This window comes from Carassius gibelio, chromosome A5 (assembly GCF_023724105.1).
Source record: "Carassius gibelio isolate Cgi1373 ecotype wild population from Czech Republic chromosome A5, carGib1.2-hapl.c, whole genome shotgun sequence".
Taxonomy (NCBI): Eukaryota; Metazoa; Chordata; class Actinopteri; order Cypriniformes; family Cyprinidae; genus Carassius; species Carassius gibelio.
Window position 1 is genome coordinate 11,064,598 of NC_068375.1, and position 12,303 is coordinate 11,076,900.

Sequence of the window (12,303 nt, forward strand, 5' to 3'; positions counted from 1 at the left end):
CCTCGGAACAAGAGAGAAACAGACACATATTAGCATATGTGCCATTCTTCTAATGATGTAGCAAGTACATAGGGTGTTATGTGAAGTGTTTCCGGTTCCAGTTTACCTAACGGATTCGGATATTAAAAGCATATTAGTATGTTATGTGTATGCCAGGTTAAAGAGATGGGTCTTTAATCTAGATTTAAACTGCAAGAGTGTGTCTGCCTTCCAAACAATGTTAAGTTATTCCAGAGTTTTGGCGCTAAATAGGAAAAGGATCTGCCGCCCGCCGTTGATTTAAAATTTCTAAGTATTATCAAATTAACAGAGTTTTGAGGACGCAGAGGACATCGAGGACTGTAATGCAAGAAGAGCTTATTAAAATACTGAGGTGCTAAACCACTCAAGATTTTAAAATCTTATATGATGTTTAATAGGGAACCAATGACAATGTTGATAGAACCGGGCTAATGTCATCATACTTATTGATTCTTGTAAGAATTCTAATTGCTGCATTTTGGTATAGCTGGAGTTTGTTTATTAAGTGTGGAGAACAACCACCCAGTAAAGCATTACAACAATCTAAAGTTGACGTCATGAACACATGAATTAACATTTCTACATTTGACATTGAGAGCATAGGTTGTAATTTAGACAGATTTTTGAGATGGAAAAATGCAATTTTACAAATGTTAGAAATGTGTCTTTCAAAGGAAATATTTCTATCAAGTAGCACACCTAGGTGCCTATATGATGACGTAGAATTGACAAAGCAGCCATCAAGTCTTAGATAGTATTCTAAGTTAATACATGCAGAGTTTTTAGGTCCTATACTTAACACCTCTTTTTTTTTACTCAGAATTTAGCAGTAAGAAATTACTCCATCTAGGTTTTTATATCAACTATGCATTATGTTAATTTTTCAAATTAGTATGTTTCTCCGGGCTGTGAAGAAATGTAGAGCTGAGTATTATCATAATAACAGTGAAAGCTAACACTGTGCTTCCTGATGATATCTCCCAATGGTAACATGTAAAGTGTGAAAAGTAACGGCCCTAGTAATGAGCCTTGAGGTTCTCCATACTGCACTTGTGATCGATATGATGCCTCTTAATTTACTGCAATGAATTGATGGCAGTCAGATAAATATGATTTGAACCACGGTAATGCACTTCCATTAAAGCCAGAAAGTTTTCTAGTCTATTAAAGAGAATGTTGTGGTCCGTAGTATCAAACGGAGCACTCCGATCCAATAGCACTAATAGAGAGATACAACCATAATCAGATGATAAGAGCAGGTCATTTTTAACTCTAAGGAGAGCAGTCTCAGTACTATGATATGGTCTAAATCCTGACTGGATATCCTCACAGATACCATTTTTCTCTAAGAAGGAATATAATTGTGAGGATACTATCTTTTTTAGTATCTTAGACAGAAAAGGAAGATTTAAAATCGGTCTGTAATTAACTAGTTTTTCGGGGTCTAGTTGTGTTTTTTGATGAGAGGCTTAATAACAGCCAGTTTACAGGAAAGTGTATTGTCACACACCTAGTGTCTACGAGCATGATGGCTCATTGTTTTCCATGTGTATGATGAAGCTTTTACTCTTCAGGTCAATCATATATTAATTTTTAAAAAAAATCACTTTGAATAAAGAAAGCGGTAACTTTGCCATTAGTTTATTTTCAAGTTGCATTCTTTGTATGTGCTGCACTTTATTTGTACCATTTAGATTTATTAGATTAGATTCAACTTCATTTCATTAGCTCTGTACTTGTACTCAGCTTAATGACAATGCAGTTAGCATCTAACCGGAAGTGCAAGAAAATATTGTTTTGTATACATAAAAGTGCAAAGTAAGTGAATCTATGATATAAAGAATGTACAGTGGAGTTGCTATATACAGTACTGAGCAGATTATATACAGAATATAAATAGGAATGCAATGTAGGGATTATATGTACATTATGAACAACAGAAACGTGAGAACAGTGGTAATACAGTTCGATGAATGTGCAAAAGTATTGTTAAACAATGTATTCTATGCAAAATAACAGTAGTGCAATATTTCTATATAAAGTTTACTGTGCTTTGTACAGTAACAATTTTAGACAGTTTACAGTAATAGCTAGAACAGTGTACAGTCTGTGCAAAATATGAGTAGTGCAAATACATAGTACTGTGACCAGTGCAGTAAAAGAGCAGGTGCAGGTTAGATTGGTGGTGTTTTTATTAGTTTATTTATTAGAATTTGAAATATAAATAACAACAATATTGTGATCTCCGATTTTAGTCCTTGAAAATGAAAAAATGAGTGCTTAAAGAAATTTCATTTAGCAGTTCCTTTACAAACCCCAAACAATGTACAGGACTCCCTGAATTAGTCGCATCCAAAGCCTTATCTACAGCCCTCACACTCTTACTGTCATCAATTACAGTTTTGATGTGCATCTCTACTTCTGAAACGTTCTCTGTCAGCCTAACTATTTCCCTGCATTTATCACAGAAAGAGCTAAACTATACATGTAGCAAGGTGTGCAAACAGCAATAGCTGGAGAAGAAGCCATTTATTGATTCTGACTTACTGCTAATGTTTGATGAAAAACAGTACGGTAACTGTTAGAGTACTGTAGATGAAATATACAATTTATTTTGTTGTTTGATTAACATTAGTGGCATTCAGCAGCACATTTTATAGGCTGTTGTCCCTTTAAGACCCAGACTTTAAGACACAGATCCAGCATAATGATACACATCCGATTACTTTCAACGGTTTACATTCATTTAAAACATAACATATCGTCCAGCCTTTAGTTTAGCATTAGAAAATGTCTAGTCATCTGGCTTTTGATAATTTGTTGTAATGATTAGCTTAAAGGGAAAGATGTATAGTTAATCTTTATTACTAATTACACATTTGTATTGGTAAAGTGCCATGTGAGATTGGTCTAATTTATATCTTAAAAAGACTAGGTTTGATTTACCCCTTGAATAACAACTAGTTGAGCTCCTCTACAATTCTTAAGATAACATCTTAACATAGTGACTGTGTTTATGTAGCTGGACCAAATTTGGATTTCGGTAACACTTTATTTCACAGTGTCCTTGTTAAACATACTTACTACTGTAATAACAGTTTTTATACAAAATGCATGATTATAAGCAACTAACCCAAACCTTTTACTACCTAAATGTATATTTACACTGTATCAAGGACGCCTTAAAATAAAGTGTAACCTCAATTTTCATTAGATCTGAATTACCGGCTCTCAGGGAAGAGATTATTATCTCAGGGAAGATCTATGTTATGAAAAGGGTAGTGAGCTTAAACTGCCCATCCTACACTTGGCCACTTTGATTTTGCCAATTAAGACCATTATTTTGTTCCTGGATCAATGTCTTTTGTTGATCCTAGATCGACATTGCTTTAAAAAAAAATATATAGACCTAAGCCAATCCCTACCCCTTAACCTAACTCTACCCATAATTTATTCATAAAATCAGGGAGAAAAAATAGGTGAATAACAAGTGTATAAGCATCTAACTCATGATTGTTGGCCTATAAAGCTGACATTTCTTGAAATTGTATCCCTAAATTTTGATTGGTTTATTGGAAAGAAAGGCTGTTGATCTATGAACATGTTGTACTTGGTGAAACCATGTTCGCTTCCTATACTTGTGACTTGGTCACCAAGCAGCAAAAAGATGCTGTGTGCCACAGCACAAAGAATAATGTTAACACTGGCAAAGAGAAGGGATGTAGGCCAAAAAACAAACCTCCAGAAATTCCGCCCTTGATATATCGTACTCTGTGGAAGTGCTCGGACAATGCACATTTCCCCGGGCCTTCGCTGTTAAGCTGCACTATTTTCATAACTGGGTAGGACAACCTGCAAGGTGCCCCAGCTCAAGATTATTATTCATATCAAGGAGACGCTTCTGCTATTTCCCAATCTCCAGCCCCCACAATACTGAAACAACATGCTCACTTTATTAGAGCCAAAGAACTATTTGAGATCACCCAGGGAAGCTACAGGTTACGCACAATGGAGAAACTTTTCTTTTGTACCCTATTCTTGCTATTGTTGAATTGCTTTTACTTTCCTTAATGATGTGATTTTCACTCTATGTAATACTAGTTTGCTCCATAATTTGAGTTGTGTAAAAGATGAAGCAGCCTGTTTATTCCATAAATAAATTCTCTGAGTGCTTTAGAATTTCACTCTGTTTTCAATTGATCTGAATTGGCTGCGCAGCGCATCTGTATTTGACATAACATAAACTCTAATGTGAAAGGCGCATGACTCGCCGTCACTTTCTCTCACACACACACAGCGAGAGACAGAGAAGGAATGTCAGTCTGACCAATGGCGATTCAATTGCCAAGGTGTCTGGAAAGGGTTGATATGGGTTACTTTTACATTCTCTTTTTGTACTTTTTAATGTGTGAAAGTTTTGATTGCATAAATAAAGAATATGAGAGAATTAAAAAGAAAATCTCACCATTTGTGTTCTGAAGATAAATTTATATGGATTATGGGCAAGTAATTAATAACTATTTGTAGACTGAACAACTACTTTGTTTTTAGTCATTCTTATGCACAAGTTTAAACAATAATATTAAAAGACCTAACTTGTCTGGTTATGTGTCCGGTAGTAATTTACCAGGAAGAGAAGTTGCCAGTAAATTAACTTTTGGATGTTATTTGTGAATAAAGCATAAAATTAACAAGGGGACGCTGATATAAGAAGTCTGTTTTGGTCCAGACATCAAAGTTCTGATGAAGATGCTCTAGATAGTATAATTTTTGTCTTTTAATCGTTTTTTAAACCTATGTAAACATGCTAGATATGCGTCTTTACATAAATAATTTTGAACAAACGTCTTTTTTAAAAGCAAAAAAGAATAATGTGTGATCAACCCCTTGGTCCTTTCACTCAGGAAAAAAAAGAAAGAAAGAGGAAAAAAATTCCAAGGTCATGGTTTTGATTCCCCTTCTTTTTTTGGGGCGGGGGGGTTGGCAGTGATGGTGGAAAAGAGGTTTATGTTTTTCATTAAATAACACATTATAATAATAAAAAAAAAAATTCTGCTTTTGAGAATCACTAGCTGACGTTGCTTGAACGTTCTGGACAAGTGCTTGAATTTAACTTAAAAATCACTATGAAACTTTATGCAGTAGTTTGGCACATTTATGAATACTAGAAACCAAGTAGTACTGTGGGTAAACTTGATATGATGCGTATAATTTAACCTTGGATTTTATTTCCTCTCCCAGGTGAAGGTTCTAGAGCTTGAATCCATGTTGGAAAATGAACGTTTGCATTTGGGTGAACTCCGGAAGAAACACTATGATATAGCAGGTGTCCCTCTAGAGGAGATGGACAATGGCATGGGAGCCTCTTCACTTGTGACTGCTGCGCCGCCCTCTCCTAAACCCTCTAAGCCCACTCTAATGAAGAAACCAGCTCTTGCACAAAAACCCAACATCCCACCCAAAAGCACGGTAACATTTTTTTTTTTTCTTCGCACTTTTCCGTCTCTTATCATCTGTTTAAGTTTACATATCGAGGTGTTTTCATATGTTGCATGGAGATGTCACTAATGGCATGGTTTGACTTTTATAGCTATAGGTGAAATAAAAATAAATAAATAAATAAAACATTATTTTTAGTAGTCATTTTGCAGTAAAGCAAAGCTATTTGTAAAATCATTAAAGGCATTCTAATTTTCTGTATATTTGTTCATCAATGAAGGAGTTGATTTGCTTTACACTTCCAATCACAGCCAAATTATTTCAGTAAATTCAAAGAGCCACACAGCCCACCCTGGCAAAAGAGCCCCAAAAATCCAAAAAGATAAAGCTTATTTTTTATTCTGAAATTTCAAAAGTGTAATATCTCTGGAAAGCGTGCTCTTTTTTTGTCACACTCTCATTAATACACACAGAGACATTTGAACATGTTGACAACCTTGTTGTAAACAGTACCCTGCTGGTATTCTTATTTGATATCACTAAATAGTTTTACCATTTAAAAGCTTTATTGCTTCTTTTCTATATGTACCAACTAATGGTTTCTGTAGAGATGATACTGCCCAACACTTATAGCCAGGGCAGACACAGGTAATAACACATGCAACACACAGTCACATTTGTTATTCCAACAATATTAGAAACAGCCCAGTGTTGTGTGTAGATTTGTAAGGGTTCAAAGTTGTCAGAAAAGTTTTCTGATACCCAAAACCTTATAATTAGTTAACAAAAGTGTATTAACTACATTACATAGAGGTAGCTGTGAAATAGTGTGAAGCAAGAGTGCTAACAAAAATGTGATTCATTTTTTTTTATAATATATCATCTACTAAAGCTGTCCTTTTCTTACAGTTGAGGTGAGCCCATCTGGATGAAGATTTATGAAGACTTGTTGAATCTCAAAACATCATTAACCCTTGTTAATATATATTTTTTTTGTTATCTTTTTTTTTTTCCACTTTCTGTGTCTGGTCACTCAAATGTTTTTCCTTATCTTCTATGTAAGACCTTTGCCTTTTTTCTATTTGAGAGTGCCTTAGAGGCTACAAAATTTTAAAATTGTATCTTAGATGTAGAGCTATAGTACTGGGTGTCCATAATTTAAGTACAATTTCAAATAATTTCATTTTTAAATTACAGATATTTTGCTTTAATTACATTACACATAGTACGTTATACGGCATAAAATAAATAACGTTAGGCTTAAGGAACACCTACATTTTTGCAAAACTCCAAAAACGTACTGTATCTACAGAAAAGTAAAACCAGTTTTATTTATTTTTACACAAATTATGATTACGGGGCAGATCATTGATCAGTAAAATCTAATTTGTGCGGTTCCTTGCACAATACTGTTATTACCTAAAAATAAAAAAAAATTAAATTAATTAAAATAGTACCATAGTTAATAATTATGAACCTTGGTGAACATTATTGTAATGGATTTTTCCTGTTCATTCACAAACATTATTTTGTGTGTGATTCTTAGAAAATGTAATTAAAATATATTAAAAAGGTACTCCGTTTTATGATAAACAAAAGGGTATTACCATGGTGGAAAATATTTGCAATGTTGTGCATATCTATCAAGTACTGTATAAGCAGAATCTGTTTAATTGGGATTTTTTTTTTCTTCTTTAAATTAGGATCTTACAAAAATGTATTTTGCTTTTTTAGTCTCTCTGTCTTAAAACGTGTCAGTGTCTTTATGCAACAACTATATATTAATAATAACATATTTTAGTCATGTTTGACTCTCCCTTGTGATCAATATTAAAACAATCAATAAATATTTGAAAAGAAATTTTTTTGAAATGGATGTAGTTAAATTAAAAAATGTTTTATAATTTATGTACTATAATTTATATTTTATGATTCATCAGTAATGTTTTGTCTGAAGAGGCAGGGGAAGCGGTGCCAGGGCTGGAACTAGCTTGCTTTGTGCAGTAAAAATATTTGAAAATGTCCCCACAATGACCTGAAATCAGCTACTGTACCATACTGTAAATCAGCCAGTGGTCTCCATAATAATTTAAAACTTTACACATACTAAATAATTTCTAAACAAGAAACATGTACAAATACAGAAAGGTTTTTGTCAAGGGTATGTAATTGAAAATGTGTAATGGGTCTAGGAGATGGAAAAATGTATTTGCCCTGCTATGAAAGCATCGAAGATCTGTGTACATAGCCAATCAAAATCTTAAATAATGATAGGGGAATATTTGAAATATTAGTGAAATTTTAGAATTCCCCATACTGTAAAGTTATCATGGAATTATTGAAGACAAGTGAACAGTCTGTAAATAAAATAAGAAAAGTGTGTGCAGCCAGACTGAAGGGAGAATGAGCTGAATAAATAAACCTGCTGCCTGCCCTGCTATCTGCTACCAGTTAAATAAAAGATAAAAGTAATGAAATTGCATTCGGAGATAGCAATATATCTTATCTTTATGTTCTAGCTCTCCATGTTTGCCCTTTAAGAATAGTTTTTCTGGTTCGAACAAGAAGGGGGTGTGCATAAAATTCCATAACATATTCTTTCACATCAAAATCATCAGCCATTGTTACTTTTAAGCTGTGATTTTTGGACGCTAGTCCTTCTGATGAAGATCTGTGCACAAGTCTTCACTCTCCATTTGTAAAGAAACTGTTAGCTTATGCTGGCCAGTGTTGCCAGATTGGATGGACAATTTCCAGCCCAAAAGCTCAACAGAGCCTGCCCACTGAAAAAAATAAAAATAAATAAATATATATATATATAATGTGAAATAATATTATTGCCATGCCATTCAAAGTTGATAAGGATAATTTTTACGTTAAATTAAAACACAGTGATACTAGGAAAATGGTTCATATCAGGGCAAATATATGAAAGAGAATTACCAAATATGACTGAAATATGCAGGCACATACTGTCAAAACTTGCACATATTGGCAAGTTGGATGTAAGTGGTCAAAAAAAGGAACGCAATTGGCAGGTTTTTCACACTTGTTTGTGTATGATATCCAACAATTAAACATTAACAACAATAAAGCATTTACCTTCATGTCACACTTTAACTTAAGACAGATATAGAGGAATCCTTTGAAGTACATATTGTTTAACATGGTACAAAAGTACATACCGTTTTAATTTTGCAGTCAAAACAGCTTTCAAGCATATACCAGTCTGGACAGTTGAAAATCTTATCGTGCCATATTCAGTTTCATTTTTAAATTAATCACTTTTTCTGTTATATTAATGGCCTTTTTATGACTTTAATGGGAGAGGACAGTGGAGAGATGACAAGAAAGCATTGGGTGTTGGATCCAAAAAGGACCTTGACCACAAGGCTATTGGTTTAAATTTTGATTAGTTTATTAAACTGGGCTCTGATTTTGGAATTGCAGTGATATTAGAGCTTTTATATAATTCACTTTATGAAGGTCAAGTCACTCTTCCACTCTTTACCATGTAACTTATATTTAGGCCACTCTGTCTGCGGATCCCTAGTGATTGGCTAAAGAGTGCGGCTGGTGACTTTTCAGTGGGCATGTGTGTTTAGTAATGTCATAATGACCGATTGGATGCAGTATATGCACACTTTTATTTGTTAACCAATTGCCCAGACTGGATTAAAGGTAATAATGTTGTAAAAACGTAATAATGTTGTTTAGCTTCATTGTTATAGCTCAGTGCATCGTCAAGAGCCAGGGGTATTGCCATCTTTCCAAGTGAAATCCTTCCTAGATATTCTATGGTCAACTAGTATTATTGGAAAGTTGAAGAGTGTAGGAATCGGGGCATGTGAATGCCAACAGCTTTTTAGGACAGCGTTTGCATTGGGAAGCAGCCAAACAGTCCCATGACATTTTTTGGGGGGATGTAAATATGTATGAATTCATATAATCTGCAAAGCCATCACCTATGGTTAGGTTTAGGGGTGGACCTTCCTGGTCATGTTTTACTTACACATTTTTATAGGAGTCAGATCAAACAAATATATACAAAACTGATAACATTACTTATGAATTCAAATGACATTGGGTTGACGATCTGTGTACTGTACGTGTTGTGAATGTGGAGAATGTGTGAGTCTGTGAAATGTGAGTAGGCTGTGTGGGTATGCTGTTCTTGATGTAAAATGTTGCTTGCTTTGACAGATGTAGTTTTTGAGTCTACTGAGTGAGCATGATCATGTATTGAGGCCAAGTACATGGCATCTTCATACATGTCTGTTCTAAGGCATAACAAGATTCCTCCACCCAGCATGAAGACGTTGGCACCCCAGCCCAACCCGTAGCCCCAGTGGAATTCATGATGTTTGCAAGACTTTGCCATCGATGAATGTGATTGGGTAAAGAACCAGAGCAGATACCTGGAGGACCACTACAAGAGAAAAAGACAATGCATTCGAAAACATGAATAACTGGTATAAATAATGTGTGTGTGTATACAGGTTTGGTTGAGTAAATTAATTGTCTTTTTTTTTTACATTTTTAAACCCTTTTAACCATAAAATTACTCTAAAACTCTCTTTTGCAGCTTTTATAAAATAACAACAACCGTAACATTACAATAATACACCAAATTAAAATTAATATTTTAACTCATTAATGATATAAAACAAACTAGTCTTTTGCCAAAAGCATGGTGTCATTGGATGCACTGAGTAATCTAGAAAGATTAAATTTATATGCAATAACAGGATTTTAAAAACAATTCTGTAAAATGCACAAGTGAAGTAATATATGTGCCAGAATGATTCCTCATTATAGCATGTGTCAGCATATTGTAGCTGTATTCAGAATTCTTTTTCTTTTTGATTATAACTGCTTTTTGGTAAGCCAACCAAAGTTTCAGTAGTCAAGTTTCAATGTAACAAATTCAAGTATGAAGTGCTAATCGATTTGTGGGAATGTGGTGCAAGTGAGAGAGTTGTCTGTCATCTGAATGCACTTTTAACTGTGTGGTCCACTGTATCAAATGCCTTAGAGAGTTCAATATAATGGGCTGCACAATGCTTCATACCTATAGATACAATAAAGTCATTTAAAGCCATAAGAGCTGGCGATGTTGTATGTCTTTTTCTAAAAACAGACTGGAAGTCCGATAAAACTTTTTGTTTTGTTTTTTTTTTTTTGTTAAAAAAATGATTACATTTATCACTAACAAGGGATTCTAAAACCTATACCAGAACAGACAATTTAGATATCGGTCTGTAGTTAAGATAGAAGGGTCACCACCTTTTAACAGGGGAACCACAAAGGCTGATTTCCAGATGGAAGGAATGACATTTGTGTTTAAGCTCAGATTAAAAATATTAGTTAAAGGCACGGCAATGCAATTTGCTGCTAGCTTTAAAAAGTAGGGATCCAGTTAACAGGGACTGCAGATTTTGTCATGTCCAAATTCTTGAGGGCTTTATTTACAGCTTAAACTATAATATGATTAAAATTAAAGACTAACAAGAAGGATTACGGATTATGAAGATTTTTTTTTTTTTTAAAGATATAATTATTGTCCCTGATTTTATCTCATCAAATTATATTAATCCTTTGTTGAAGAAGGAAATTGATGAGAAAATTGATTTATTTGCAGCGATTGGAAAAGTATTGTACGGAAGTATCTGGAAAGTGCTGTTAAATGGTTAAAAAATACAAGTAATATAGTATGGAAAGATACTTTGGAGATTACAGAGACAACAAAACCAGCATGGAGGGTTCTTTATAAACCTCCCTTACCTAAAAGAGTTGGTGATCTTCAATGGTGTATTCTCCATGCGCTGTAGCAATAAAGTATTTTGTGGCAATGTTGAACCCAAATGTATGTAAGAATTGTCCTTTTTGTATTGAAAATTTTTATGTTTTATGTTTTGTAACAGACTTTCTTTTTTGTCTAGTCTTTTAGAGTTTCTTTTTGACTCTTTTGGGGTATGTTTTACAAAACATGATTTTATTCATGGTTGTATGTATACTATGAAGAATAAATTCAAATTTCAGTTGCTTAATTTTATTGTTGGCATTGCAAAATTTGCTATTTATGTAACTAGGAGATATAAAATCGAACAAAAAGGAGATCAAGAGATGATTAGAGATTAAAAAAAGTGAAATCAAAACTTTTGAGTGGAATTCTTTTAATTAATTGAATATATATATATATATATATATATATATATATATATATATATATATATTTTTTTTTTTTTTTTTTTTTTTTTTTTTTTTATTGAATGGTGTTGTGATGATGTGCTGTGCTCATTACCTAATGATAAACTTTTTTTTTTTTTTCAGAAGTATAGTTGTTATTCATTTATTTATCCCCCTCATCCCCATTATATTGTATTGAAAAGTATTGTGATTTTGATGTATTTTATGTTTATGACTGCGGAATGAGGTTTGAAAAAAAAGTAATAAAAGGATTGTCAAAATTCAAACTCTCTCTCTCTCTCTCTCTCTCTCTCTCTCTCACTCACTCATAAATACATACCATAACGATAATCACCGCAATCATTTATAGACTGTTATCTTTTACCTATAGGTTAAAGAAAAGGTTAATAATTGAACATTTTTTACAGTGGGTGAAGCGTATAGAAAGCGATTTATAAAACGATTAGCTGGAAACCAACGACCACATTCTTCGATTCATATATTTCTTATATAGCCTAAACCTAGGGTCAAGGAAATTTATAGCGGTGTCTGATTCAGTCCATTGGAGGCTTTGACAGATGAGAGACATTAGTGTTTAATGAAGATGCACAGCCTATAAAAAGCATGCGGTGTGCTATCACAAACATGCGCAAG

General features: G+C 33.6%; 1 protein-coding gene across 1 annotated transcript in view; it reads left to right on the forward strand.

The window, feature by feature from the left end:
- The window catches only part of hip1rb (huntingtin interacting protein 1 related b), a 64,434-nt gene extending 55,849 nt beyond the window's left edge, over positions 1 to 8,585 (forward strand). The window contains exons 31-32 of the mRNA XM_052591710.1: positions 5,263 to 5,490; positions 6,370 to 8,585. Of these exons, the coding sequence (XP_052447670.1) occupies positions 5,263 to 5,490; positions 6,370 to 6,378 (237 nt within the window). The 3' untranslated portion in view covers positions 6,379 to 8,585. The remainder of the gene's footprint in view (positions 1 to 5,262; positions 5,491 to 6,369) is intronic.
- The last annotated feature ends 3,718 nt before the right edge of the window (positions 8,586 to 12,303 follow it).